The sequence below is a fragment of the Jaculus jaculus genome, chromosome 4 (assembly GCF_020740685.1).
Source record: "Jaculus jaculus isolate mJacJac1 chromosome 4, mJacJac1.mat.Y.cur, whole genome shotgun sequence".
Lineage (NCBI taxonomy): Eukaryota > Metazoa > Chordata > Mammalia > Rodentia > Dipodidae > Jaculus > Jaculus jaculus.
In genome coordinates this window covers 73,840,672-73,867,845 of record NC_059105.1, presented here as the reverse complement: position 1 = coordinate 73,867,845, position 27,174 = coordinate 73,840,672, and the positions used below count along the sequence as shown (strand labels likewise).

At 39.8% G+C, this 27,174-nt stretch overlaps 1 protein-coding gene across 5 annotated transcripts in view; it reads left to right on the top strand.

Moving 5' to 3' along the window:
* Nucleotides 1-27,174, top strand: part of Csrnp3 (cysteine and serine rich nuclear protein 3) — a 220,441-nt gene that overhangs the window by 30,126 nt on the left and 163,141 nt on the right. For 4 of the 5 annotated variants that reach the window (XM_045147084.1, XM_045147082.1, XM_045147083.1 and 1 more), the window contains one exon: nucleotides 19,609-19,698. In XM_045147084.1, the coding sequence (XP_045003019.1) occupies nucleotides 19,686-19,698 (13 nt within the window). In that variant the 5' untranslated portion in view covers nucleotides 19,609-19,685. Of the gene's footprint in view, nucleotides 1-15,895; nucleotides 15,915-19,608; nucleotides 19,699-27,174 lie in introns of those variants that run through there. The other variant, XM_045147080.1, reaches the window with a different exon arrangement.

The window sequence follows — 27,174 nt, the reverse complement described above, 5'->3', positions numbered from 1 at the left end:
CAGTGAATGATATAGACAGGTATTCTTAAATAATACTGTTGCTGAATTGTGGTTCTTCACTGTTGCATTATCTCACATGAGAGTTACCAGTTTACTCTGACCCACACTATGAGCAGAAGCACAACACACTACTGAGCACTCTAAAGATACTAAATTATTGTGGACGGCGACACAATTAACTGGGCCTGGCCTTGAACTCACTACATAGTTGTTCATCTGCTCACCAACTTATGTGGTCATGCTAGGGCTTTGTGATGGTAGGACTGCGCTTTGCCAGCTGAGCTCCACCCCCTACCCTATGCTTTCTTTTTTCTTTGTTTATGTAGAGCCTCACTCCAGCTCAGGCTGACCTGGAATTTACTATATAGCCTCAGGGTGGCTTTGAACTCTGGGCGATCTTCCTACCCTCTTGATTGCTGGGATTAAAGGTGTGTGCCACTATATTTTTATTTTTGCTTAATAGTATGTACTCCTTGCCAAGTCCTCAATATCTAGAATCATTTCCATGCCTATTTTTAAATGGGAGTTTCTAACTATGTGTTCAAAGAGGCTACTTTGAAAAGTTTCATTTCTTTTTTGTTTTGATTGAAGTGTTTCCAGCAGGTCACCTTTACTCTGGACATTGATCTGCTTTACCTCGTGTTAAGGAGGTGTCCTTTTGCTAAGTTTTTAATTAGTAATGAATGCAAATCTCCATCAGTAGATATGGTCACCATTGCATTTTGGACCTACTGCTAATATATGAGCTGAAAAGTTTTTTTTTTTCAGATATAATGTTATTTTTATTGCCTTTTACTCTGTTTCATCTTAAAACAATTTTTTTATTTTTTATTTTTATTTTATATTTTTATTTATATTTTTAAAAATATTTTATTTTTATTTATTTGACAGAGAAAGAGGGAGGGAGGGAGGGAGAGGGAGGAAGAGAGAGAGAGAGAGAATGGGCGCACCAGGGCCTCTAGCCACTGCAAACAAACTCCAGTTGCATGCACCCCTTGTGCATCTGGCTAACATGGGTCCTGGGAAATCAAACCTGGGTCCTTTGGCTTTACAGGCAAATGCCTTAACTGCTAAGCCATTCCTCCAGCCCCATAAAACAATGTTTAAACTTAAACATGGGATCTAATTTGACGTGGCCATGTATGTGCATTAAAAACCTTTTGAAAATGTCTACTGTCATTTTAAAATACGTTTAAAATTATATTTCTAAATGCATTTCAAGTCCACACATACACACCGATGACAAGGCCTGTGGTGTTTAGTTCTGGATGCTCATGAAACACCTAGCGGAGGCGGGGAGTGGAGGTGCTGCTCCTGGAGGGAAACAAGCTGTAAGATCAGCGACCTGCCTGAGTTCACAGCTGTGGACAGTGGGAAGCTGGAATGTAAAACCCCAGAGCCTGTGCCACTAGCCACCGAGTAGTTAACCACTCGAGCACTTCCACAGGAAGAGGAAAGTGCCGTTCTGGCTCCATGCTATATTTCTTCACTGAGAAAAAAAATAATTCTGTATTAAATACAAGTGTGTGTGTTTTTTTAACTTCTCATCCACATTAGAATTAATTAGAAAACAATGACAGTGCCACAGAAAGTGATAGGTATTGAAATTCAGGTTGAGTTTAACCCATCTGTACTGATGCCATTCAAAGTGATTTTGATAAATGCTGCAACTCTCATGCCCTGCCTTCAGTATCTCTGGTGACTGAAGAAATATAAATTCTTTACATATATCAAGTCTATGAAGATGTTATTCATGAAAGACTTATTAAGCACAGGAAGTGTTAGTGTCTTTAGTAAAGACTTATTCATAGCATCCAGGTACACATGCGAACATTTCTTCTGTCCCCAGGAACTTGCACTCTAATTGAGAACTGCAGGCCAATGGAGTAATGAAAACTGTGTAGACTAGAGAAAAAATTAGCGCTCATAGCCAGGGAATTACAAACCAGAGAAAACATATCATTCAATGGAAACAGACTTTGGGAGATTCAGGGATTACAAATTCCTTCTTCAAACTAAACAAGTCAGGGCTGCCTTGTAATCAAAATGAACAAACAAAAACTGCTAACTACTTGTGGATTTCCAAGAATTTCTATATTACAAAGCACAATTAATTCACTCCCCCCCTCCATTTTTATTTAACCTGGACAGTGGTAAAAAGAAAGTAAAGACATTGTTTGAAGTGAGAGACAAGACAGAAGATGAATAGAGGGAAATAGTGGTTGATGGGGCCTCCTCAACCTGTTTTTCAAATAGGTTAAATGACAGATCATATATTTAATTATTATTTTAAATCTCATTTGTCCTGAAAATAGGATAAAGGACAGCCCTGATCTGTTTAGCATCTCACATTCTGAAGCTACTGATTAACTTAGATGCCCTTTTGTGTCTTTGTGCTGAAGTTTCGTTTTGATACCATTCACCTGGCGTGATTAGGAATTCTTTCGGTAGTCTGATTACCATACATGAATGAAAAAATAAAAATGGCTCTTCTGTCTTAAGAGACAGGGAGAAATTATCTTTTTAAAGTCTGTTTCTTTTCTAATTTGCCTTTTTAAGATAATTACCTATTTAAGATAAAAGAGTAAAAATATCATGGTTAATGAAAACCTGTTAATATAACCAGTTCATTTAGTTTCTCTTTCTGGTAATATACAACTAAGTCCATTCTTTGTTTTCACTTCTTTTATTGATAATACTTGATATCTGCCCCAGCCCCTCCTTGAAATACTGAGTTAATAGTCATGGTTGTATTAACACTTCTTCTTCTTATTTTTTAATCACAAGTGGCAAAAGTCCTATATAATCTTATTTTTTTTTTTTAAAAAGGTAGCTAAAGCCAGGTGTGGTGGTGCATATCTTTAATCCTAGCACTTGTGAGGCAGAGGTAGGAGGAACACTGTGAGTTTGAGGTTAGCCTAGGCCTACACAGTGAGTTCCTAGTAAGCCTGAGCTAGAGTGAGACCCTATCTCACAAAAACCAAAACCAACCAGCCAAATAAAAAAAAACAAACAAAAAAGGTAGCTCAGCTTATGCAACTGGTAGTGACAGAGGTAAGGCCCCACCAGGCAAAAATGGATTTGAGGCTCAAGGTTCAAATAAAAACCTAGGTTCTCCCCTTTCCCACTGTGTGGTCCCTCTTCACGATGGGAGACACTCATTTTCTCGGATGACCTATGGAATCTAAGGTTCTGCATATGCACACACACAGCCTCCTAGTACTATGTTCTTAAAGGCAAGATGTCTCTCTCCCAGCTGTCACCCCAGCAGTCTAGATCGTGAGGGTTATCCTAATGTGCCAACCATGTATCCATCGTGTTCATATATACATTTTGTTCTTTCCCTTCAAATTGCATTTCCCAGTTTGTGTGACTGCCAGCCTAATGGTACCCATGCCTTCTGGGTTCAGCAAATGAGAGGCACTGGGGAGGATGATGACAATGGAAGACAATAGGAAAAGATGCTCCACAGTCTCCCTGTCCATTGCTCATGTTTGAGGTGGGCTTTCCAAAGACTGTTGCATCTCCTCCATGGTCCAGACTGCTGGAAGTGACCCCCCTTGTGATCACAGCCGCCATATAGCAGCTTCCCATATACGTCTGGCTTCCTCCACAGTACCATGTAACTTACACAACCTCCTCCTTTGTGACTCTAGCCTGGGGGCTGATAGCACCTATTACTGTTCTTAACCTTTCAGTGCTTTTGTTGGTTGGCTTTGTTTTACATTTTCCTATTCACTTTAAAAAATTTATTAGAGAGAGGGAGCGAGAGAGAAAACACCAGTGCCTCAAGCCACTGAAAACAAACTCTAGACACATGCACCAGCCACCTTGTGCATCTGGCTTATGTGGGTACTGGGGACTCGAGCCTGGGACCTTAGGTACCAGAGGCAAGTGCCTTAACTGTTAAGCCATCTCTCCAGCCCCTTTCCTATTCTTGTGTAAGAAGTAAACATGAAGTATGTTACCAACCCCCTCCCCAAAGAAGAACAACAAAAAATATATACAACAAAACAGGGAAAAAAAAACACCCTGGGAAGAAGAGAAAATGGTTATCATAATAGTAATTCATTTTGATCTCATAGTTAACAATCTTAAAGATCTAAACATTTATTGAAAATAAATTTATACTACAAAATTACTTGTGAGTAGTAGAAATATTTTATATTATCTCAAAATTTTAAATATCCTATCATGCTCTATCCTTTTTAAGTCTTTTTTTTTCTTAATAATAGGGTCTTAGAGCCAGGCGTGGTGGTGCACACCTTTAATCCCATCACTCAGGAGGCAGAGGTAGGCAGATGTCCGTGAATTTGATGCCATTCCGAGGCTACATAGTGAATTCCAGGTCAGCCTGGGCTCGAGTGAAACCCTACCTCAAAATATATATATGATGGGGTCTTATACATGCAGGATTTGTTATAACTTATACATTTTAGATTCCTTACTTAACTAAAAAGTATAAATAGAAATTAATATGTTTTATTTAAGAGATGAAGAAACTATTGTTCAGTAATTTGTCTAAAGTCACAGAGGTAAGAAATAACAGAAAGCCATAACCTCTGTTTTTTTTACCTAAGCATCTTCTCTTACATTTCCATGACAGTTATATTTACTTCTCGAACTATAGTAAATCAGAATTATTATAATTCTATTTAAAAAATTTTTATTCAAGGTTTATTTTATTTTTAAAATATTTGACAGAGAAAGAGGGAGAGTAAGAGAGAGAATGGGCACACCAGGGCTTCTGGCTACTGCAAATGAACTCCAGATGCATGCACCCCTTGTGCATCTGGGTAACATGGGTCCTGGGGAATTGAACCTGGGTCCTTTGGCTTTGCAGACAAATGCCTTAAACTCTAAGCCATCACTCCAGCCCTCAAGGTTTATTTAGAATTTACCTTATGGTAGAAAAAAAAAAATCACTCCATTATGAAGTCTACTTCTAAGCAGCTTTCTGCAATGAAAGTGCCACAAATAATATCCAAAATGGATCCCTCTTTACACCTTACACTTAACTTTGGGAAAATATGTTCAGTGGTGTTACAAACATACCAGTTTGAGGCCAGACTAATTACATTATTATATGTGCAGTTTCTGTCACAATATGGAATGTTAAAGCGTGAGGAAAGTATGCAAACATTTAGGTGACACTTAATAGGTGTTGGACATTTTCTGCAGGGAACTTTTTCACATGCGTTATATCGTATTGCACCAGAAAAGATAAGGACATGTTCTCGTCAGGAAGTCTGTTATTTTTTACCCCCCCCTTTTTTTTTAGGAGAAGGAAAGTTTGTCACAAAAGCCCTGTCATCCAGCTCTTACTTATCTAGGCTTTCCTCCGTGGACTAATAACTGTGATGTTGGGATGAGTGAAGTGTCTGTCTAAGAAGACAGCACTACAGGTTGTTTAATTAACTGAAGTTGAGCTAACAAATGCTGTGACGATCTCCTTGTTCTATTCCTGTCAGTGGGTAGTGCCTTTTCTTTTTTAGGGTTCATTTCTATTTTCTGCAGCTCAGCATGAAAGTACACTGACTAACAGAGTGTTCAATTTAGATGTGTTCCAAGACCATCTGTAAGGACTTGTGCATTTCCTGGGAATCTGATCAATTCTAGCCGAGTCTCCATCTTCTTTGTGAGATTAAGGAATCCTAAAATCAGCTTTAAAAAAAAATCCAAAATCTTTTGGAAAAACATTTTAGAAAAGTTGTGGGCTCCATGTTCAAAGACTTTGATTGGCCTCACTAATACTATTTAATGCAAACATGTATTTATTTATTATTATTTTTAACAAAGGTTATAGTCTTGTATCCCCTCTCTCAAAATCCTTCTTTCCCTGTGGCCTCTCTTCAGTGGGGTTGTTGGTATTCACTGTTGGGTAACTGATACCTTAGACACTGTGTGTGGGGGGGAATATGCATATTTTTATTTCTCTTCCCATCACAGAATTGTTTAATGTCTTTGTATTCTTTTCTAGCCTAGTTTTCATCTCCCTTCCACTGTGCCCTTCATCAACAACCTGTTCCCTAGTTACTCTCCTTTACAACCTGGTTTATATTCTTTCATTTTTTAATATAAATATTTACATATTCTCATGAAGGTATTTAAAAAAATATTTAATTTATTTATTTGCAAGGAGACCAGGGCCCCACGATAGTTCAAATGAATTCCAGATGCATATACCACTTTGTACATCTAGCTTTAGGTGGATACTGTGGAACTGAACCTGGGTGGACAGGCTTTGTAAGTAACTGCCTTTAACTGCTGAGCCTTCTCCCCAGCCCTCATGAATGTATATTTAAAAAAAAAAAAAGAATCAACCATTGTCTCATTGGATAGTACTTCCTGGAAATTCTCAGTATTGCCATAATTTTATTTCATTCTTTCAGTGACTACATAATAGTCCAAGGTATGGACCTATAGCACTTTAGTCAGTCCTTCCCTGTGAGTGTTCATTGTTTTCAGATAGTTTTTTGTTGTTGTTGTTGTTGTTTTGTTTGTTTGTTTCAAGGAAGAGTTTCACTGTAGCCCGGGCTGACCTGGTACTCACTCTAGCTTCAGGCTGACCCTGAGCTCACAATTATCCTCCTACTTCCACCTCCAAGTGCTGGGATTGAAGGCAGTGCTTCCACACCCAGCCAGAGTAGTTTTATGATACTGTGAACAATGCTCCAATATATGTCCTTTTAAAAGTGTCCTTATATTATTAGTGGGAGCCTTGATTTGATAGGTGCCAATGTCTTGACTTTTCTAAATGACAACAAAACATATACTTCTGGGTATGATTATACTTTTTTCTATGAGTACCAGCAAGGTATTTATTTTATTCAATAAGACGAAAGTCCCTGTACTACATATACTTATAGCCAAAATTGAAGAGAAATAAGAAAATATTTTAACATCACAAGTATGCTGTGAAGAAAAATAGCATAGAGCTGTAGAGCATGAAGAAGTATTGTTTTAAATAAGCTTGTCATAAAAGGCTTGACCAAGGGTTATTTTAGTGAAGTTTTGATGAGTCAGGGAGCAGACCATGATTGCTCTGAGGGGAAGGATGCTTTAAGAGAACAACAGGAAGTAGCAGATTTTCAAGCTTGACTTTGTGTGAATAGGCGGTTGTGAGGCAACAGAGGAATCGAAGACCAGGTGGGAAGTTATGGTCAAGTAGTGGATGTGAGGATGTGAAGACGTGGACCAGTGTGGGAGCTGGGGAGAGAGTCCAACGCCACATAGATCTTAAAGCAGAGTTGTCAGGAAGTCTTGATTGCTTGTCCAGGGTGAGACAAAAATGAACCTGCATGACTCCGAGGTTTCGGGGGGGGGGGGAGAAAAGGGAGGGGAGGCTTTTTTGGAGCTTTGTTTTTGCTTTGTTTTGTGTTTGTAGGTATATCAAAAAGAAACATGACCCAATCTGAAAGAGCCAAAAATGGGATAATTTAGGCCACAAAGATTAAGTACTGTTTCTTTTTAAGTTTTTATTGTCACCTGTTTATTTTACATACTGATGAATTTATAATGATATTTTCATTCAAGTGTGCTATGTATTTTCACCATATTCACCCCAACTCTTACCTCTCCAACGCCCTCCATCCCCGTTCCATAGTGTCACTCTGCTTTCATGACATATATGTGCACACCTGTGTGTGGGGGGGTGTGTGTTTATGCATCTCTCTAAAATCTAGTCATCACAGATGAGGTAAAACACACAACATTTGTCTTTCTGAGTCTGGCTTACTTCACTCAATATGATGATCTTTGGTTATATCTACTGTCGCAGTCAGGTTCACATTGCTGGTAGAAATCACCCAACCAAGAGCAGCTTATGGGAAAAAGATGCTTATTTTGGCTTACCAACTCAAGGGGAAGCTCCACAATGGCAGTGGAAAACAATGGCATGAGCATAGGGTAGACCTCACCTCCTGGCCAACATAAGGTGAACAATAGCAACAGGAGTGTGTGTCAAACACTGACATTGGGAAACTGGCTATAACACCCATAAGCCCTCCCCCAACAATACACTGCCTCCATGAGGTGTTAATTCTCAAATCTCCATCAGCTGGGTACCCAGCATTCAAAACACCTAAATTTATGGGGGACACCTGAATCAAACCACCACATCCACTTTCCAACAAATCACGTAATTTCATTTTATGGGTGACTAAAATGCCACTGTGTATATATACCATGTTTTCTTTATGCACTAATCTGACAGACACCTGGGTTGATTCTGTCACTTGGCGGTTGTGAATGTTGCTTCAGTAAGCACAGATGTGCATGTGTCTCAGCGTGTGCTGATGCGTAGTGTTTGGAGTATATACCCAGGACTGTTATAGCTAATGTGTCTTTCTTCTTTTGAGAACTGAGCCCAGAGCTTCATGTGTGGTGGTAGGCAAGTGATCTAATGCAGAGTTATATCATCACCCCTACAATAACATTTGTAATTTAGAAAAACTTTAGATTCATGGAAAGATTGCAAAAACTGCACTGACGATTCCCATGAATGCCTTGACCAGCTCTCGACAGTGTTATCCTTCTACATAACCTTGATACCCTTGCCCAAACTAAGCACTTATTAGTGGGAAAATACCATTGAGTAAATTTCATCTCATTTTTCAGTTGACTCACGTATACCGTCTTTCTGATCAAGGACCTAATCAATATAACATATTGAATTTCAGCAGCACCCCTGTCTAGCTGCTGGCTCTGGGGAAGCCACAGTCTTGCATGGTTTTTCATGATTGTGACTTTAAAAATATATTTTATTTATTTGACAGAGTAAGAGATAGAGAGAGAGAGAGAGAGATAGAGAGAGAGAGAGAGAGAGAGAGAGAGAGAGAGGGGGGGGGGGGAGAGAGGGAATTGGGTGCCCCAGGGCTTCCAGCCACTGCAAACAAACTCCAGACATGTGTGCCCCCTTGTGCTTCTGGCTAATGTGGGTCCTGGGGAATCAAACCTGGGTCCTTTGGCTTTGCAAGCAAATGCCTTAACCACTAAGCCATCCCTCCAGCCCATGATCATGACTTTTGAAAGAATAGTTATCAGGGTTTTGTGAAATGGCTCTTGGTTGTCACTTGTTCTCCTGCTTTCTGGAAGTATGGATTTTGGCAGCAGTGTGTCTTAGCAATGAAATGTACTTATTAAACCACATCTGGGAGTATGTGACATCAGGAAGATGTGAAGCTGATGTAATGAATTGGTTGTGATGGTGTCTTCCACTGTAACTTCACTGCCTATATTTTCCCATACAGCATTGTTTTGAAAAACCGTCACTAAACCAGCTCATGCTCGTGTCAGAAGTGGAAATCTGGCTGCACTTCTTGCAAAGACAGGATTCTCTATATGTTATTTAGAAATTTTTTGGGAGAATGTTTTTCTTCTCTAGCACCTAATTTTCCAGCCTTTTTTTTTTTTTTTTTCAGTATAGATTCACTGATCCTGGGTTTATTTTTTGAGCTACACAGCAGTCAGGTTCGCATTGCTAGTAGAAATCACCCAAACAAGAGCAGCTTGTGAGGGAAAAAAATAGGTGTATTTTGGTTTATAGTCTCAAGGGGGAAAATGACTACATGACCAGAGGGTGGGCATCACCCTCTGGCCAACATAAGGTGGACCATAGCAACAGGAGAGTGTGCCAAACACTGGCAAGGGGAAACTGGCTATAACACCCATAAGCCCGCCCCCAACAATACACTGCCTCCTTGAGGCGTTAATTCCCAAATCTGTATCAGATGGGAACCTAGCATGGAGAATGCCTAGGTTTATGGGGACACCTGAATCAAACCAACACATTTTGCCCCTGACCCCCATAAACTGATAACCATACATGATGTAAAATGCAATGCATTCATCCCAATTTTAAAAGTCCCCATAGTTTTTAATCAATCCCAATGATGTTCAGACATCCCTATAGTCCAAGATCCTTTAACTGAGCCATAATACCAAAAAATTAAAAAAAAAAAAACATAATGCCACAGAATAAACATTCACACTGCAAAAGATGGCATTGGACATAGCAAAGAAATATTCAGGCAATACAAGATTTAAAACAACCAGGGCAAACATCAAACTCTGTAGCTTCAAGTCCAACAACTCTAGCCAGTGACAAATCTCCAAGTCCAATAATTCTAACCAGCAACAAGTCTCTGGAGTTCCAATTCCATCCCTCCAGCTAGGCTACTCACAGTCCTGGAAAACTTTATTGGGGCTGGCAGCTTTCCTTACCAGCCATCTCGTGGTCCCGGCAGCTCCACTGGGTCTCCACTGAAATCCACAGTTCATCCTCATGGCTCCATTGGGTCTCCACGCAGGCATCCCAAAAACCTGCTTCACACTGCCCACAGTCATTTCCAAAACACAAGACCATGTTACAAACTCAATGACCCTATCTTTCCTGCAGTTCTTATATTCCACAATACCACGTAGGGTGCCATTTTTTTATCGGTGGGGGGAGGGGGATAAAGCAGACTTTGAAGTACAGGACACTGCTTGAGCACTTGAGCACTCCAAAAGAGTCTACATTCTTCCAATTGCCCCCGTGCAGGTCAGCTGGCCCTGTCTCAAAGGTTGTAATCTCTTAATTGCAGCTGAATGGGCAACACTCACCCAAAGATTTTTCTTTCTGTGCCATATCCCTCTGCTCATACCAATTCATTTCTACACAAAGCAACCCGGCACAACTTCTCAGGACATGGACATAAGAGCAAACTTCCCACACAACCTGCTAGCCCAGTCCAGGGAAAAGCTCTTTCTCACCCTCATAAGCCAAACCTCACAGTCCACAGTTCTTACTGCATTCAGGTCTTTCAACTCTGACCAGAATAGTCCATCAAGCTGTACTTACAGCACTGCAAGGTGTCTCTTAGGCCAATTTTCCAAATCCTTCCACATTCCTCTTGAAAATCAGCTCCAAAAGGCCAAAGCCACACAGTCAGTTGTCTAGCAGCAATCCCACTCCTAGGTACCACTTTACTGTTGCAGTCAGGTTCACATTGCTGGTAGAAATCACCCAACCAAGAGCAGCTTCTGGGGAAAAAGTTTATTTTGGCTTACCGGCTCAAGGGGCAATCTCCACGATGGCAGAGAAAATGATGACATAAGCAGAGGGTCGACATCACCCCCTGGCCAACATAGGGAGGACCGTATCAACAGGAGAGTGTGCCAAACACTGGCAAGGGGAAATTTGCTATAACACCCATAAGCCCGCCCTCAACAATACACTGCCTCCAGGAGGCATTAGTTCCCAAATCTCCATAAGCTGGGAACCTAACATTCAGAACTCCTAAGTTTATGGGAGACACTTGAATCAAACCACCACAGGATATAAATGAATAGTCTTGTTTGTTTGTTTGTTTGTTTTTTGAGGTAGGGTCTCATTCTAACCCAGGCTGACCTGGAATTCACTACATAGTCTCAGACTAGCCTTACTTCAAACTCACAATACTCCTGCCTCAGCCACCCCAGTGCTGGGAAAAGCCATGCACCACCATGCCCAGCTTTGATATATTTCATTACGTTATTTATTTTTCTAGTGCTGGACACTGAACCCTGGGCTTCAGACATGTTAGATAAATAATCAATCACTAAGCCATAACCCTAGCCCAGCTCTCAAGTTGTTTTGATATATCTGTAACTTTCTGTTGACTTTCCATACTGTTGACACTATTGATGCTGGAGGTTCATCTTTACTTTCCAGTCCGAGGATCAACCATTTCTCTAAGATGTTAGGATACATTTTATTTGTATATTTGTGTGCCTATTCATATATGTATTGGTGGACACATGCATGTGTAGGTGCATATGCACATGTACGGGCATGCATGTGTAGGCCAGAAGACAGCCTTGGGTGTTCCTCAAGAAGCTACCCACTTTTCCTTTCTGTGAAGACATGGGGGACTCCTCCACTGCTGGTATTACCTGCCCTTGTGCAGTGCACATCTTTTTAGCAAAACATGGTTTGGGGTATCATACTCAAATCTTCATACTTAATGGCAAATACTTACCATTTGAGCTCAGGCCAGTTCCAAACCAGAATTAGTTTTATTTAGTTTAGTTTTTCTTTCTTTCTTTCTTTTTTTTTTTTTTCCCCCTGATATAGGGTCTCACTTCTAGCCTAGGCTGACCTAGAACTCACTCGGTAGCCCTGGCTGGCCTCAAACCTACAGTGATTCCCCTACCTCAACTTTCCTAGTGCTGGTACTAAGGTCGTGTGCCACCACATCCAGCAGGACTAGGTTTTACTGCCACCAGTTGTGTAAATGGTGATGCTGTTTCCTAAAACAGAAAAGCCAGGAAGCCTGGAGCTGTGGCCTCTTTCTTCCTTAATTATTTCCCTTTTTTTGTTGTTATGTTTAGGGACATGTTGAGTTGGAGAATCCTGTCAGCTATCCAAGAAAACCATAGAATTTGTAGTACATGAGTTTGAACTTCACAGTGGAAGCTCAGTCTAGGGATCTGAATTTTAGATTTATTAATAAATGGTGCTGTTTAAAGACCTGAGGCTGCATCTAATTTCCCCTGTCAGAGTCAGAAAAGAAAACTGAGAACTGAACCCACTGAGGGTATGTGAAGAATGCAGTGACTCAGGCAGAGAGTGAGTGAGGAGACAAGCCAAGAGAATGGTATAACTTGGAACCAAAGTGATAAGATACCTCAGGAAATGGAAAATAATTATCTTAGGTAATTCTGATGAAAATTGAGCAGAAAGAGAACTGAGAATTTACCATCGGGTTCGGTAATATTTGAGTTTACTGCTGACTCTGGGAACTGTTAGTTCACTGGTGTGATGGAAAGGAACCATAATTTGGATGAGCTCAATATAGAAATGCCATGCAGAAATTAAAAATATCCTGTTTGGGGAGGTTTTCATGTATAATGAGATGGAGAAATAGGGTGGTTGTGAGATGGAGTGCTCATATAAAAGAGAATATATGTTTTTTAAGACAGGAGGCCTTACAGCACATTTACATGCAAATTGAGCAAAACAGGGAAAGTGATGATGTGGGAAAGACAGGGTATAGTTGAAGCAGTGAAAACCCAAGAGCGAGGGCAGTGGAATGTGAGACTTTAGAGAAGAGTGCTCTTAGGAGGAAGAGGTTTCTCTGTTATGATGGGATTGAAGGCAGACAATATAGGTGCACCCAAGTAGTGTGGAGGGCATGGTGGCCAGAAATGGAGGAAACTGAACTGTGGTTCTTTATAGCAGCATTGCGGGCTGAGTGTGACGCAGATGGGCAGGAACACGGAGAGTTGAAATGACGAAAGCACCATGTTGAATGCTTCCATGGAACTGAAGTGTGGCTTCATTATCAAGGGGAATGGGTCACGTTGCCAGGCACTGCTGGAGAGCCAGCTGAAGCTTGTGGTCACGTTTGGAAAGTTCTTCCAACACCACAGCATGCTTCGGTATCTGCAGCCACAGTTCTCTGTTCAGGTATGAAGAGCAGAGGGAAAGCCGAGGTCAGTCAGGGCTTGCTTTCCTTTGTCATATTGCTTTGAAGATGGGAATGAGAAGGACTTGGCAATGAGGTGCATCTGTGGAAGAGAGACCACCGTGAATAAGGAACTGCGTGGAGTGAGCACGCATGTGCAGAGGCCAGCAGAAATCCCCAGCGACCAAGCAAATGATTGAAACAGCGCAGAGACCTTTGGTGGACAGACGTTCTGTTCTCAGGCTTCTCTCAACCCTGCTAATCCTGTTTCCCTGTTATGTCGATACAACTTAAAACATGTTTTCAATCCTTTCTGTGGTAATTGTTCATTTGCATTTATATCCCTTTCATAGCTTTTTAATTTTTTTAAAATTTTTTTTTTTTTTGAGGTAGGGTCTCACTCTAGCCAAGGCTGACCTGGAATTCACTATGTAGTCTCAGGGTGGCCTCGAACTCACGGCGATCCTCCTACCTCTGCCTCCCAAGTACTGGGATTAAAGGCGTGCACCACCACGCCCGGGTAGCTTTTCTAATTTACAATTTTCTTGGGAGGGGGTGGAATTTGGTCTTTAAAGTTTTACCTAAATTGCCACCAACATTGTTGGATAATTCTTGCAAATTCCAGCAAGTGTCTTTTGTTGGCTTTAAGTAGAGAATCACCTGAGAATGATTAGCACACATTTGGGCCCACATGATTGAATGAAAACATCTAAGACTGGACTGGGGTGACGGCTCAATATTTATTTTATTTATTTTTTTATTAGCATTTTCCATGATTATAAAAAATATCCCATGGTAATTATGGCTCAATATTTAAAAGTGCATGTTTCCAAAGCCTGCTGACCTGGGTTCAGTTCTCCAGTACCCGCATAAAGCCAGATGCACAAAATGACACATGTATCTGGAGTTCTTTCTCAGTGCATGCCCATTCTAATTCTTTCTTTCTCTCTCTCTCCTTACAAATAAAATAAATAAATGAAGAAATCTAAGATGAATGTGTTATACCTATTTTCCAAAAAAATATATATATATATTTATTTTCAAGCAGAGAGAGAGAGAGAGAGAGTCAGAGAGAATGAGCATGCCAGTGCCTAGGCCACTGTAAACGGACTTCAGATGCATATGCCACTTTGTGCACCTGGCTTTACATGGAGACTGAGGAATCAAACTCAGGTTGTTAGGCTCTGCAGGTGAGTGTCTTAACTGCTGAGCCATCTCTCCATCCTTCTCTTGTCCAATTTACTGACCTAGAATCTTTTATGTATTTATTTTCAAGGTGGAGTCTCACTGTAGCCCAAGCTGACTAGGGACTCAGTGTAGCCCTAGACTAGCCTCGAACTCACAGTGATCCTCTTACCTCAGCCTCCCAAGTTCTGGGATTAAGTGTGTGCCCCACCACACCCACTGACATAGAGTCTAGAAGTTATTAATTATCTTGTGTATTTTAACAGATTTAGGCAAAGTAGAAATTTATTTCTGTGGCTTTCATGTATGAATGAAAGGCTTCATACATGATTGAAAGTTGTACTTAGGCATACTCTAAAGGCAAAAAGTTAAGAATGATATTCTTAATATATATAATTCTAAGATGGGTGGTGTGGCACACGCCTATAATCTCAGCACTCCAGAGGCTGAGGTAGGAGGATTGCTGTGAGTTCAAGGCCAGCCTGAGACTACGTTGTGAATTCTAGGTCAGCCTGGGCTAGAGCAAGACACTACCTCAAAGAAAAAAAAAAAAAAAATCCTAAATAGAATCCTCATAACTGTCAGCAGTTTTTTTTTTTTTTTTTTTCCTTCTTAGTCTCAAAATGATAGAATCACATTGAGCATGGCAGATCAGTCTTCCCTGCTGCAGAGAGCCCTCTTTGAGGCTGTTTGCTGTCAGAGAGCTGCCTGGCGTTTCAGAGTAAATGATGCTTCTGTGGGCTCCAGGCCTATTAATTATGCAATGTGTATTTCAGATGCACTTGCAAATGCAATTAAATGACGACACTGAACTTACAAGTTTTATTATCCCTTTTGAAACAACAGACCATTTCTCCCCTTGTGTTCATAGACCAGTGTTCCCTTATGATACATTTCAGCTGTGACAGGAACCAGACACTCACTTGTCAGCTTAGAGGCGTTCAGTTCCGTGATTCTGGGAAGAATGTGTGAACTCTCAGAACCCCGACATTTGCAAGAATGAAATGAGATGAGAGTGTTTCAAACAAATTACACTTCCTTATAGTTTACTGAATCACTAATTAACATAGCACAACATAATGGTCTAGCCTAGGTGACTGTCACCTAAGATGTGACCTTCAGTGACCTCAATGCAGAGTAACTTGGCTATTGATTGAAAAATGCCAACCAGAGCTGTGTTCTTCACTGCCCCACTAGAGGTACCCTTCAAGGAGATGCTGACAAGCATGGCGGAGCACACTGACCTTCCTCCTCAGCTGATTGCTGGATCTGTGGGATGATCTCCAGGAATGTTTGTGGGTAAGCAGGAAATCAAGGCGGTTGGAGCAAGGAGAGGAGGTCTCCACATTGGAGTTACGTCTCCAAGGAAAGAAACTATGGCAGTGAGAAACTTTCTCAGTAAAACTCCAAGTATTAGAAAAGACCAACTTTGATCCAAAAGTGCAATGCACACATTTCATAGGCTGTACAATTAGACATCTGACACAAATTTTTTAAATGAGCCTAAGGATGCTTTATGAAGACAAATGATGCTACATTTACAAGAGTGCACATGTTCTCAGACTGACAGGTTTCTTTCTCCTCAAATATATTTCATATTTCATGGTTACATTCATGATCAAAGCAATCCCAGAAGTCATTTGTCACTGCTGAGCTCAGTCATAGGACCAGAAACCTACTCATACAGTAGTAAGTAGTATGATGGTGTGTGCTGTGCCCTCAGACTCATTCTTTTTTTAAAGTTTTTTTTTAAATATTTTATTTATTTATGTATTACAGAGAGAGGAGGAGATAGAGAGCCTGGGTGTGCCAAGGACTCTAGCCACTGCAAATAAACTCCAGACACATGTGCCATCCTGTGCATCTGGCTTTACCCCTGGGTACTGGGGAATCAATCCTGGGTCCTTTGGCTTTGCAGGCAAGTGCCTTAACTGCTAAGCCATCTCCCCAATTCTCTTACTCATTCTTGATCATCTTATAAAGATGGGATTCCAGCTCAGTGTCAGGTCCCATTGATCTTGTTTGGCCCATCACCAGTGTGTCCAGAGGGGTTGGGGAGGAGGAGAAGGAGCTGCTAATCCTGGTGAGTTGCATTTTTCAGGGGTGATGCCTCTGCAAATTGCCGGAGAGTAGGTGTCAAGGACCGCAGCAGCACAGTGCTTTACATTCTCTCTCCCGCTAATGTGTGGACACACACTTCCTGACACAATCTCACACAACCCGTTCCCCAAGCCATATTCAGTGGGACGAGATGCGGCAGTGGAATGGCTTTCTTGGTTTTTCGAGGTAGGGTCTCGGGGTAGCACAGGCTGACCTGGAATTCTCTATGTAGTCCCAGTTTGGCCTTGAACTCACAGTGATCCACCCACCTTGACCTCCGGAGGGCTGGGGATTAAAGGCATGAGCCTCTCTGCCCAGCTGGAATGGTTTTTTGTATGAACTACTGGGTATGATGCACAGAAGTACCAGTTGACCTTACTTACACACTTTTACTCTGAATTTGAACTTGGTCTTCTGGGTTCCTTTATTTTCATGGACTGTTTACTTGTGGGTACAGATGTGCATGTGTGTGGGAGCCAGAGGAGACCGTTAGGGTACCCTCCTCTCACTGATCCTTGGGGCGGAGTCTCTCACTGAGCCTGAGGTTTCCAGTTTGAGTGAGACTGGCTAACGAGCAATCCCTGGCAGGTCTCCAGTCTCCGCTCCCCGCGGGACTGGTGTTTGGCGTAGCGGGGTTTGAACTGAAGGTGGGTCAGACCCCCTGAAGCTGGCCTGCTTGTGCGGCCAGCGCTCTTACCCACTGAGCCAGCTCCCCAGAGCCGTATTTTTAATTCAAGTCTCAATAATTTATGGGCAAAAAATGCAATCTTTCATTTAAATTTAGCTACTTGTCACAAATACGAGGCAGTTAATTTTCTTGCTTGTAAAATAGGGTGTTCGAACCGGACAGGAGTTTCCTCATTTTTATAGCCGCGGGACTTTTCTTTTTTTACTTTATCTTTAGAATGACATTTTAAATGATACTGCCATAAGTAAAGCGACATTTAAATAATACAAGAAAATTTGGGTCCAAATTATGGATGACATTTATAAACATTTTCTACTCAGTATCCAATTTATTTCACTATTTTGTTTTGGTTGCAAGTCATTTCTTAAAGTCTGTATTTAATGAACACATTGAAACAGATCTGTGCGTGTGATTGCTTGCCTGTTGGCTTTCATTTGGTTTGTAATTGAGGATATTTATCTTCAACAGAGAAACAAAAGTTATATTCTAAAATGTTCCTTAAAATGAATGTGAGGGTAATTCACGTTATTTCTTCACTGGTCTCCCACATGCAATCCTTTCAGCCTGCAATGTTCTCAGTAGAATTTTGAGATACTTAGAATTGTACTTCCGGTTGAATTTTGGGATATATGCAGTTCTCATGGATGGAAGTCCATCAGAACCACAGTCACTACCACCTGTCACTGCTCATTGGGCACTTCTAAGTGCAGCTGGCATTTCCGAGTGGGTACACCACAGGTCTGCCAGTTGCCCCAAGTCCTGATGCCAGCATGTATGCAGATGGTAATAGAGTTTACAGAAAGAACCCGCTGGAGACACAGTCTTCCCCGAACAGTTGTTTCCTTAGAGACATTTTACCTTCTAGATCTGTTTAAATCATCAGTTTAAATTGCTTGCAGTAGTGTTTGGGTTTTTGGTTTTTTTTTTCCCCCTCTAGCTATTGTCACTGGCTATTATTGAAAGACTGAAAAAAACCCCACAAACTAGAATTCATAAGCTTCTTTACCTGATTATGTGATTTTTTTTTTTTACATTTTATCTTTATTTTTTTTTTTATTTGAGACATTATTTTACCATCTTGCCCAGGTGCGCTCAGATTTCTTGGGTTCAAGCCATCTTCCCACCTCAGCTTCCGCATAGCTGGGGTTCAGATGCACCGCCATGGTTGGCTAATTTTATGCTTTTATTATGGACATAATATTTACTTGAACATACGGCAGTAGATTTTTTATTTATTAATGATCTAGAAAAAAGAATGAATATAATCATCTTAGATTAAATAAATATATGGTATATGATTACTGCCAGAATTTCATCATCTCTTTAAATTGTTATAATAATCATCTTAAATTATAGCACTGTGATTAAAAATAGAATACTCAAGCTTTTGTCATTGAATGTTTATTTGAAAAACTCCCCATTTGTGTGGTGCTGGGGACTAAGGGCCCTGCATATGCTAAGCACACACTCTACCACTGAGCTGCATCCACATAGTCTTTAGTTCCTTGAAATCTAAGTTCTCATAAAACCCAAGTATGTGATGAGGTCAGTTTAGAATTAAGTCAGTAAATGAAAAAGTAAGTCTCATTGCTATTTTCAAATATAAAAAGCTACATTTTGGTTGATTTTCTTACATTTCCATTTGTCTTAAAAGATGAGTCTTCTGAAGAAATTGCTTAAGTTTTGTGTCATGCGAACTAATAAACTTCTTCATAAAAATATTTGTTACTTGAAAAGCAGATAAGAAATGAAATAGGGCTAGAGAGATGGCTTAGCGGTTAAGTGCTTACCTGTGAAGCCTAAGGACCCTGGCTCAAGGCTCGATTCTCCAGGACCCACATAAGCCAGATGCACAAGGTGGCACATGCATCTGGAGTTTGCAGTGGCTGGAGGCCCTGGTGCACCCATTCTCTCTCTCTTTCTCCCTCTCTCTTTCTCTCTGCCTCTTTCTCCCTCTGTCTGTTGCTCTCAAATAAATAAAGAAAAATAAAACTAAAAACAAAAACAATGAGATAATGTTTGCCAGTGGTTAGATATTTACTATATTCCTCCAGGAAAGATAAATCACTTCTATACATAGTGTTTTATGTATATTTTAAGATTCTTGGTCCTTCATGTGTAATAAATATGCTTGTATCTTACAGATAGTTTATTCTTTGAAAACATAACCTTATATTACATTGAAATTATATTTTCTTTCTTTAGGAAAAAACAAAGGAACTATCAACATACTGAAAAAGTATTTTCAGAAACATAGAGCCTTCAAAAGTATTCTGGAATTCATGAGATCACAAGGTTAGCCACTCATCTATTATTATTTTTATGTTTTTATAGATCTGAGAGAGAAACACAAAATTATTCCAGGTTGTGATGGCTAATATGCAATTGGGTAATAAGAGGAGACATTCTTGTTTAAAAATATCTTTTTAATAATATATTCTCAAGATCTTCCAAAGGCTACACATACCAGATATGTACTATATGTTTCCACTAGGAATGGTTAAAAGAAAATATCATTTTAGTTGGTTATTATTACTGTACTAAGTTATACTAGGTAGGTTACCATCATTTGGTTCATATTTATTATTAGTAGTAGTATTTATTTTTCTTTACTTTCTTTTTTCTTTTTTTTTTTTTTTTTGCTTGGCTTTTCAATGTAGGGTCTCACTCTAGCCCAGGCTGACCTGGAATTCACTATGTAGTCTCTCAGGGTAGCCTCAAACTCTCAGTAATACTCCTACCTGTGCCTCCTGAGTGATGGGATTAAAGTTGTGTGCCACCATGCTGGGCCATTTTTATTTTTTAAAATATTTATTTATCGATTTGCAAACACAGAGAGAAAAGATAGAAAGGGACACACACACACACACACACACACACACACACACACAGAAAGACAGAGAGAGAGAGGTGTGTGTAGAGGGAATGGGCACACTAGGGCCTCTAGCCACTGCAAACAAACTCCAGGTTCATGTGCTACTTCATGCATCTAGCTTTACTTAGTTATTTTTTAATTAATTAGTTAATTAATTTGAGATTGAGAGACAGAATATGGGCACACCAGGGCCTCCAGCCATTGCCAATGTCCTCCAGAAACATGGGCCACCTTATGCATCTGGCTTCATGTGAGTACTGGAGAATCTAACATGGGTCCTTTGGCTTGGTAAGTACCTTAACTGCTAAACCATCACTCCAGCCTGCATCTGCGTTTATGTGATTGTTGGGCAATTGAACCTGGGCTGTCAGGAATTGCAAGCTAGTAGTGCCTTAACCATGGAGTTATCTCCCTAATCCATTGCTTCTTTTTTAAAGAGTAGCAGTGTTAGCATAAACATAAATAATAGGCATGTCTAAACTTTGTTTCTGGTAAGTACACGGATTAATGAATTTTTCATTTCTTTTGTAGTTTTGACTACCACATACACATAACTTTAGAAGGATGACTGATCAACAACACTTTCATAATTCCATAAATATTATTTCTTACCTACTTAAAAGTACAAAAAAATTCTTTTGTTTGGAAAAGTTGATCTCTGTAAAATGACCATTCAAGTGATCAAGAGCGTCTTGGAGATCTTTTGTTAAGTTATAAATCTGGAAAATAAAAATAAGATAACTTTTTATTAAATGGCTTATTATAGTAACTAATGCCAACTCTTCATCTAGAAGTTGTATTTACAGTGTTGTTAACATGGTTCATTTGTATAATTTGGAAACGTCGATGATTTCTTACTTATTTATATTGTGACACCAAATGTCATAGTGGATAATTTTTTAAAAATATATTTTAAAATATTTTTATTGGGCTAAAGAGATAGCTTAGCTGATAAGGCATTTGTCTGAGAAGCCTGAGAACCCTTGTTCTACTCTCCAGGTTCCACATAAGCCAGATGCACAATGTAACACAAGTGTGCAAGGTCACACATGCACACAAGGTGGTACTCACATTTAGAGTTTGATTACAGTGGCTGGAGTCCCTAGCAAGGCAGTTTTCTCTCTTTCTCTCTCTCTCTCTTTCTCTTTCTCTCTCCCCCACTCTTGCTCTCTCATAAAACAAGGTCAGTCTGTTGGGCTTGCTTCAAAATTTTTTTTAATTTATTTATTTATTTTTAAGTAGAGAGGGATAGAAGACAGGGAGAGAGAATGGGAACACCAGGGCTTTTGACACTCCAAACGGACTTCATATGCAAATGCCACTTTGTGCATCTAGCTTCATGTGGGTCTTGAGGAAGAAAACTCTGGTTGTTAGGCTTTGTGGGCAAGCACCCTAACTGCTGAGCCAGCTCTCTAGACTATAGTTATTAATTTTAATTGAAAAAAAAAATTGATGATTTTTATTTTGTAAGGCTTTTCTTAACCTATACTTTTTCTTATTCATCCAAGGCTATCCATTTATTTAGGATTCACCATATGTAAATCAATGGGTTAAATGCTTTGGTTATTTGAAAAAGGTTAAGATGTGGCCCCTTTTGTTAAAAATTGTACAATGACTATATTATCCAGAAAGTAACTTTGTTATTAATTCAAACAATACATAATTAAAAATCAAAGATGGATTTTTAAAGGGGCATGCAATGACCTTTAAAGTTAAATGGGAATTATTTTGGGTTTATTGAATATTGATATTATGGTTTTTATTAGCCTAGAAAACCAAGAGTTTCTACCATGAGAATTTCACTCACATTTTCTCTATTACAAACCACAACCCACTGACTTTTTTATTAAAGTATCTCTTTAAGCACAGCATGAAAAAGCAATATGAGATTCTAAGAAAGAGGTTTCTTTGGTCACAACTGCAAATTTAATGTTGTGGAAAATAGTTATGCAAACACCTATGAAAATAGCAAAGGTAGCACTGCTTACTTGCTTTTGTTTTGTTTGAGTGCATTCAATTTTACTGAGAGAATTTCACTAGAGAATTAAGTCATTTCCCTAATGACCTTCAAAGACTTGCAGGTTTGAAAGGGGTGGAATGCTATAACTCCTAAGGGATCATACAGCAGCAGGCTTCTTAGAGGCCTTTTTTTTGCATATGTGTGTGTGGTGCACATGTATGTGTATGCATGTTCATATGTGTGTGGTGTACATGTATATGGGTGCACATGCATGTGTGTGGGCAAATGCCTGTGAAGGCCAGAGGTTGAAATTGGTGACTTTCTCACCTTTTCTCTCTTTATTTTTACTTGAACCTGTGACTTACTGGTTGGCAAGTCTTGCTTACCAGGCTTCCTTCTGGGATCTGCTGTCTTCACCTCCCAGGCGAGTGCTGGGATTATAAGGAGGCCACTTGACTCAACCTGAATTTACATGGGAGCTGGGGATCTGAACTTTGTTCCTCACCATTGTGTGGCCATTTCCTAAGCCCTCAAAGTTTTATTTCATTGGGGAGGTCTCAAAACATTAAAGCAAGACAAGTAAATAGAAACAGTAACCTGTTTTTCAAAAATCTGTGAAGACACTCTGTGCATAATTTTGGCATCAGAAAAGTAGCTCATTTGATTTCTATAGGAACCTTAATTATTCAGCAAATATGTGCCTATGATGTCCCTGAAAAGGAGGGTGTAGCAGTGAGTAAAGTATATTGACACCCTTGCTTCATGGACATTACTTGCTAGGTAATAAGAAAGAAAGATATATGTATTTATGTCTTATGGCTCTAAGTGTCATGGAGGGGAGTCAATTCAGAGTGAGAGGCCAGATGGGATTCATTTTCAAGAACCCTAGTGAATGGCCAATATGTAATTTATAAAAAAGGGATAGCTGTCATTTTGGTTCATGTCAAACAAATGTGATAGAATACAGTACAAGATGGTATGTTTCGTAAATCATCACTAGTTAAGGTGAATGTCAGTAATGTGTGTCAGGCAACGTGGCTGTATATGTGTCTTCCTTAATTTCACTAAAAAGATAACAGTATTTTAAACAGTGATAATATAATTTACATATATTTAAAACATCATTTGCAATAAAGACATACACAATTAAACATAAACTCACCCATACGCTCACTAAAAGGGTAAATAAAGACTTAAAGCTATTTCCTTGGTATAAAGGACAAATCTTTCTGTGATTATCATGAAGTGGATCACCAGATTGCTTTGCATAATAATCTGATTGATTTTTCTTATACAGTGCTCAGTACTGAGCACAGGGCTGTGAAGATGTTTAAGGCCCAGATGTTCCTGCCCATTTTTTATGATCTATCCAAACTATGGATAAACCAGCACCTAAACTAAGCTAAATCTGAGCTAGAGAGATTGCTCAGTGATTAAAGGCACTTGCTTACAAACCTTGATGGCCCTGGTTCGATCCCCCAGTACCCATATAAAGGCAGATGCACAAGGTGGTAAATGTGTCTGGAGTTCATCTGCCGTGGCAGGAGACCTTGCTATGTTCATTCCTTTTCTTTTTCTTCCTCCCTCCCTCTTTCTTTCTCTCCTTGCAACTAAATAAATACATATATTTTTAAAAATTAGACATCTTGAAAACCACTGAGCCTTGATTGTACTGGATAAAATTGAAAGGGTTAGCCAATTTTGGATACTGCACAATTAGATAAGTTAATTTGTTTACATTGAAAAAATAAGTTAATGTGAAGGGAATATTTGGTTATGTAAACAAAGAAACAAACAAAAAAGCATAGTTTGGGTTAAGAGGTCTCAGTGCCATGCCTGATGTGGTGGTAGACACCTGTAATGCCAGCACTTAGGAGATGAGGTCTGGAGGATTGCAAATTTGAGGTCAACCTAGTATGCCACACACTGAGTCCTGCACAGCCTGGGCTTCTACCTCAAGGTGCCCTGTCCCAGAAGAATAAAACAGACCACCAATCCCAAAGAGCTGTGAAAACCTTCTTAGGATTGCAATTGCCCCAGCCTCCCAAAAGTCACTTACAAGTCATAGTATATCACATGCAGGAATAAAGTATCCATTATTGAAGATTTGAAAAGAGCGCAGAGTGAAAGTCATGGCTGTTCAGTCTCTGTCTTAATTAATGTAGTGTTCATTACATGTTGCATTGTAGAGCAAATAAACAACTAGCTTTATGAGCTTACCACAAAGGCAACCTATGTCTGTTTTGAGGACGTCAAAATAAAAACATGAGAGAGGCAGAAGGTTGGTAGGTTACAGAGGCAACAAAGATTCTCAGGGAATGCCAGCGTTTTAGATTATAGAATCATTCCAAAACAAAATTGCCTCTCTTGTATACATCTAGAAACTTCCAAAAAAACAGAAACTCTTACTGAAGGTTATCAGAAACAGGATTTTTCAAAAGCTCATGCTTTTTCATAAGTACCATTGATTTTTATCTTCCCTCTATTTGGTCATTTTCAAATTTACACTACAAATTAAGTTCCTCACCTGCCCCTCAGCAGCCAGTCCTGAATAAGCATGCCGGGGTCTGGGGGCCACCTGCTCTGCCCCTGTGGGTGCTTCTTCCTTACTGTAGGCTTTTGTCTGCAATGGTTCCCTAGCCTTCTTATTACAATATTATTGAATCAATGTTTCTCCAAAGGACACCCTAGCCTGACAACATTCTTATAAAGAATTGGCCCAATCTGGGTTTCTAACCTTAGTACTGTGGGCAGTAAGTTATTTGTTGGGAATGGTGGGGCACTGTTCTGTGTATGAAACCACATACACCATTTTTGGCATTAGATACCACTCATTCTCCACTCCAAATATCCCCTTGATTCAAAATTACCCCCAGTTAAAAAAAAATCGCTCCTTAAACTTTAGCCTCTAGAATCTCAAAGAATTCCCATTCTTCTTCAAACACAAAGCTTATTAACAGTGTCTTACTCTGTATTATCATGTCTCAATAGCAACACTTTATTTTTAATTTAATTAATGAACTAACTTATTTATGTATTTTGATTTTTCAAAATAGGGTGTCACTGTAGCCCAGGCTGATCTGGAATTCACTGCAAAAATTCATTGCAATCCTCCTACCTCTGCCTCCCAAGAACTGGGATTAAAGGCTTGTGCAATGCTTTAAATATCAGCTTTACTTAAGTGAAACCTCTCTTACACCATCAGTATATTTTTAGTTTCCCTTTACTAGCTTATACTTGACCTTGTATCTAAAATTCATTTAGAAAATAGTAGGACTGAATATGAAATAAGTGGGGAAACTAGGATAAAGAAGAAATCCAATAAAAACTTAAGAATATGAGTGATGTTGCAAATGTATTAAATAAATAAATTCATTGAATCCAGATTTATTGACTTTGATCTTTCCATATTGTCTGGTTTCGAATTTCACATGGATACCAGCTGCTTGCTCCCCTCATCTAGTAGCTTGTTCTTTCTCATGCTGAACATATGACCTTAAATCCAAGCCACTGTGAATCTTCTCTTATCCCTAGTCAGGAGTGCTCCAGGAGCAGATTACCCCACCCTGCAGATCAGAACTTAGTTGGAATCCATCCCTCAATAGCGCTGAATAATCCTTCCCTGCTGACTATGGTCAGTCACTATTTCAAAAGTTTGTCGCTCCAAGGAAACCATACAATCTTCCCCCTTCACTTTCAGCATGCCGACTATTTCAACAAGAAAATTGAGGTCATTGTGTGGAAATTGCCTGTGAATCCTTGCAGTTCCCTTCAGCATCCAACAGCTGCATCTACAAGCATTCTTTCCTTCCTCCAATCTCCAAGCAGGATCAGGAGTTCTTCCTGCTATTCAGGTTGTCTCTGATTCTATTCCTTTTCCTGTGGCTGTGAGGCCTTTCACCATCGATTATCTCCTTTTGTCCTTTATCTTCAACTTTTTCTTTGTTGCTGACTCTTTCCTTTCAGCTTATGTAGGCTCATCACACTCCTACCCAAAAGAGTAAATCAATAAACAAAGACAAACCGGTTTTTTGATCTCTTTCACTTACCCATCTCGCTTTCACTCACTGCCAGTGCTATCCAGTATCTTCCTTCCCCAACCCATTCACACTCTGCAGAAGCTGCCTCCTCCATTCATTACCCCTCATTTCTAAGAATCACTTAGTCCTCAGCACGGGGCAATCTGATTTCTAACCCCATTTAGCAGAGCATGCTCTCTCTAAAGGCACACATGACCTAAAGCCCTTATCTTGCCTGGCTGTCTCAGGGGTACTTGATACTGTTAACTACATTTTTTTCCTCTCTGGGCTGTTTATACTCCGTCCTTTGTTCTCCTCCCTTCTTCTGGACCTTTCGGTAGGGGCCCATTTCTCAGGCTTTTTATCCTCAGGTCTTTTATACAGAAAGTCACGAACCACAAGTTCAAATGCTGATGATGGTGGTTACAGGTACCATGTGAGTGAAATTGGATAACTGAGAAGAAAAAACACTACAGAGGTCAAAGAACATATCCACCCAAGTTCTTAGTCTTTTATTCTTAATGGAATGACATTGAGCTCTGCAGACCCATCTTCAGCCTGTTGCCTGTCTGTCCTCACTGCTCTCCCTGAAGGAGCAAAACTCTTCTGTGACTGTTACTGCATAGATGACTCCGAGCCCCTTCTTCAGCAAAGCCACAGAAATACATGTTGCACATCCATGCCTAGCAGATCTCGCTGTCCACCATGTCATCTGAACAATAGGATAGAACAGAGTACCAAAAACAGATGCTGTGTATATGCAACAAAGAAACAATCATAAGTCATTGAGAAGGAGAGCTTCCAAATTCATTAACAAACCCAAGGATTTATATTCATTGCTACTTGATAAATGCATTTAACTTAGGGGGAAGAGGAGACTATTATGTCTTGTGAAGATGGTTCTAAGACCGTCCTCA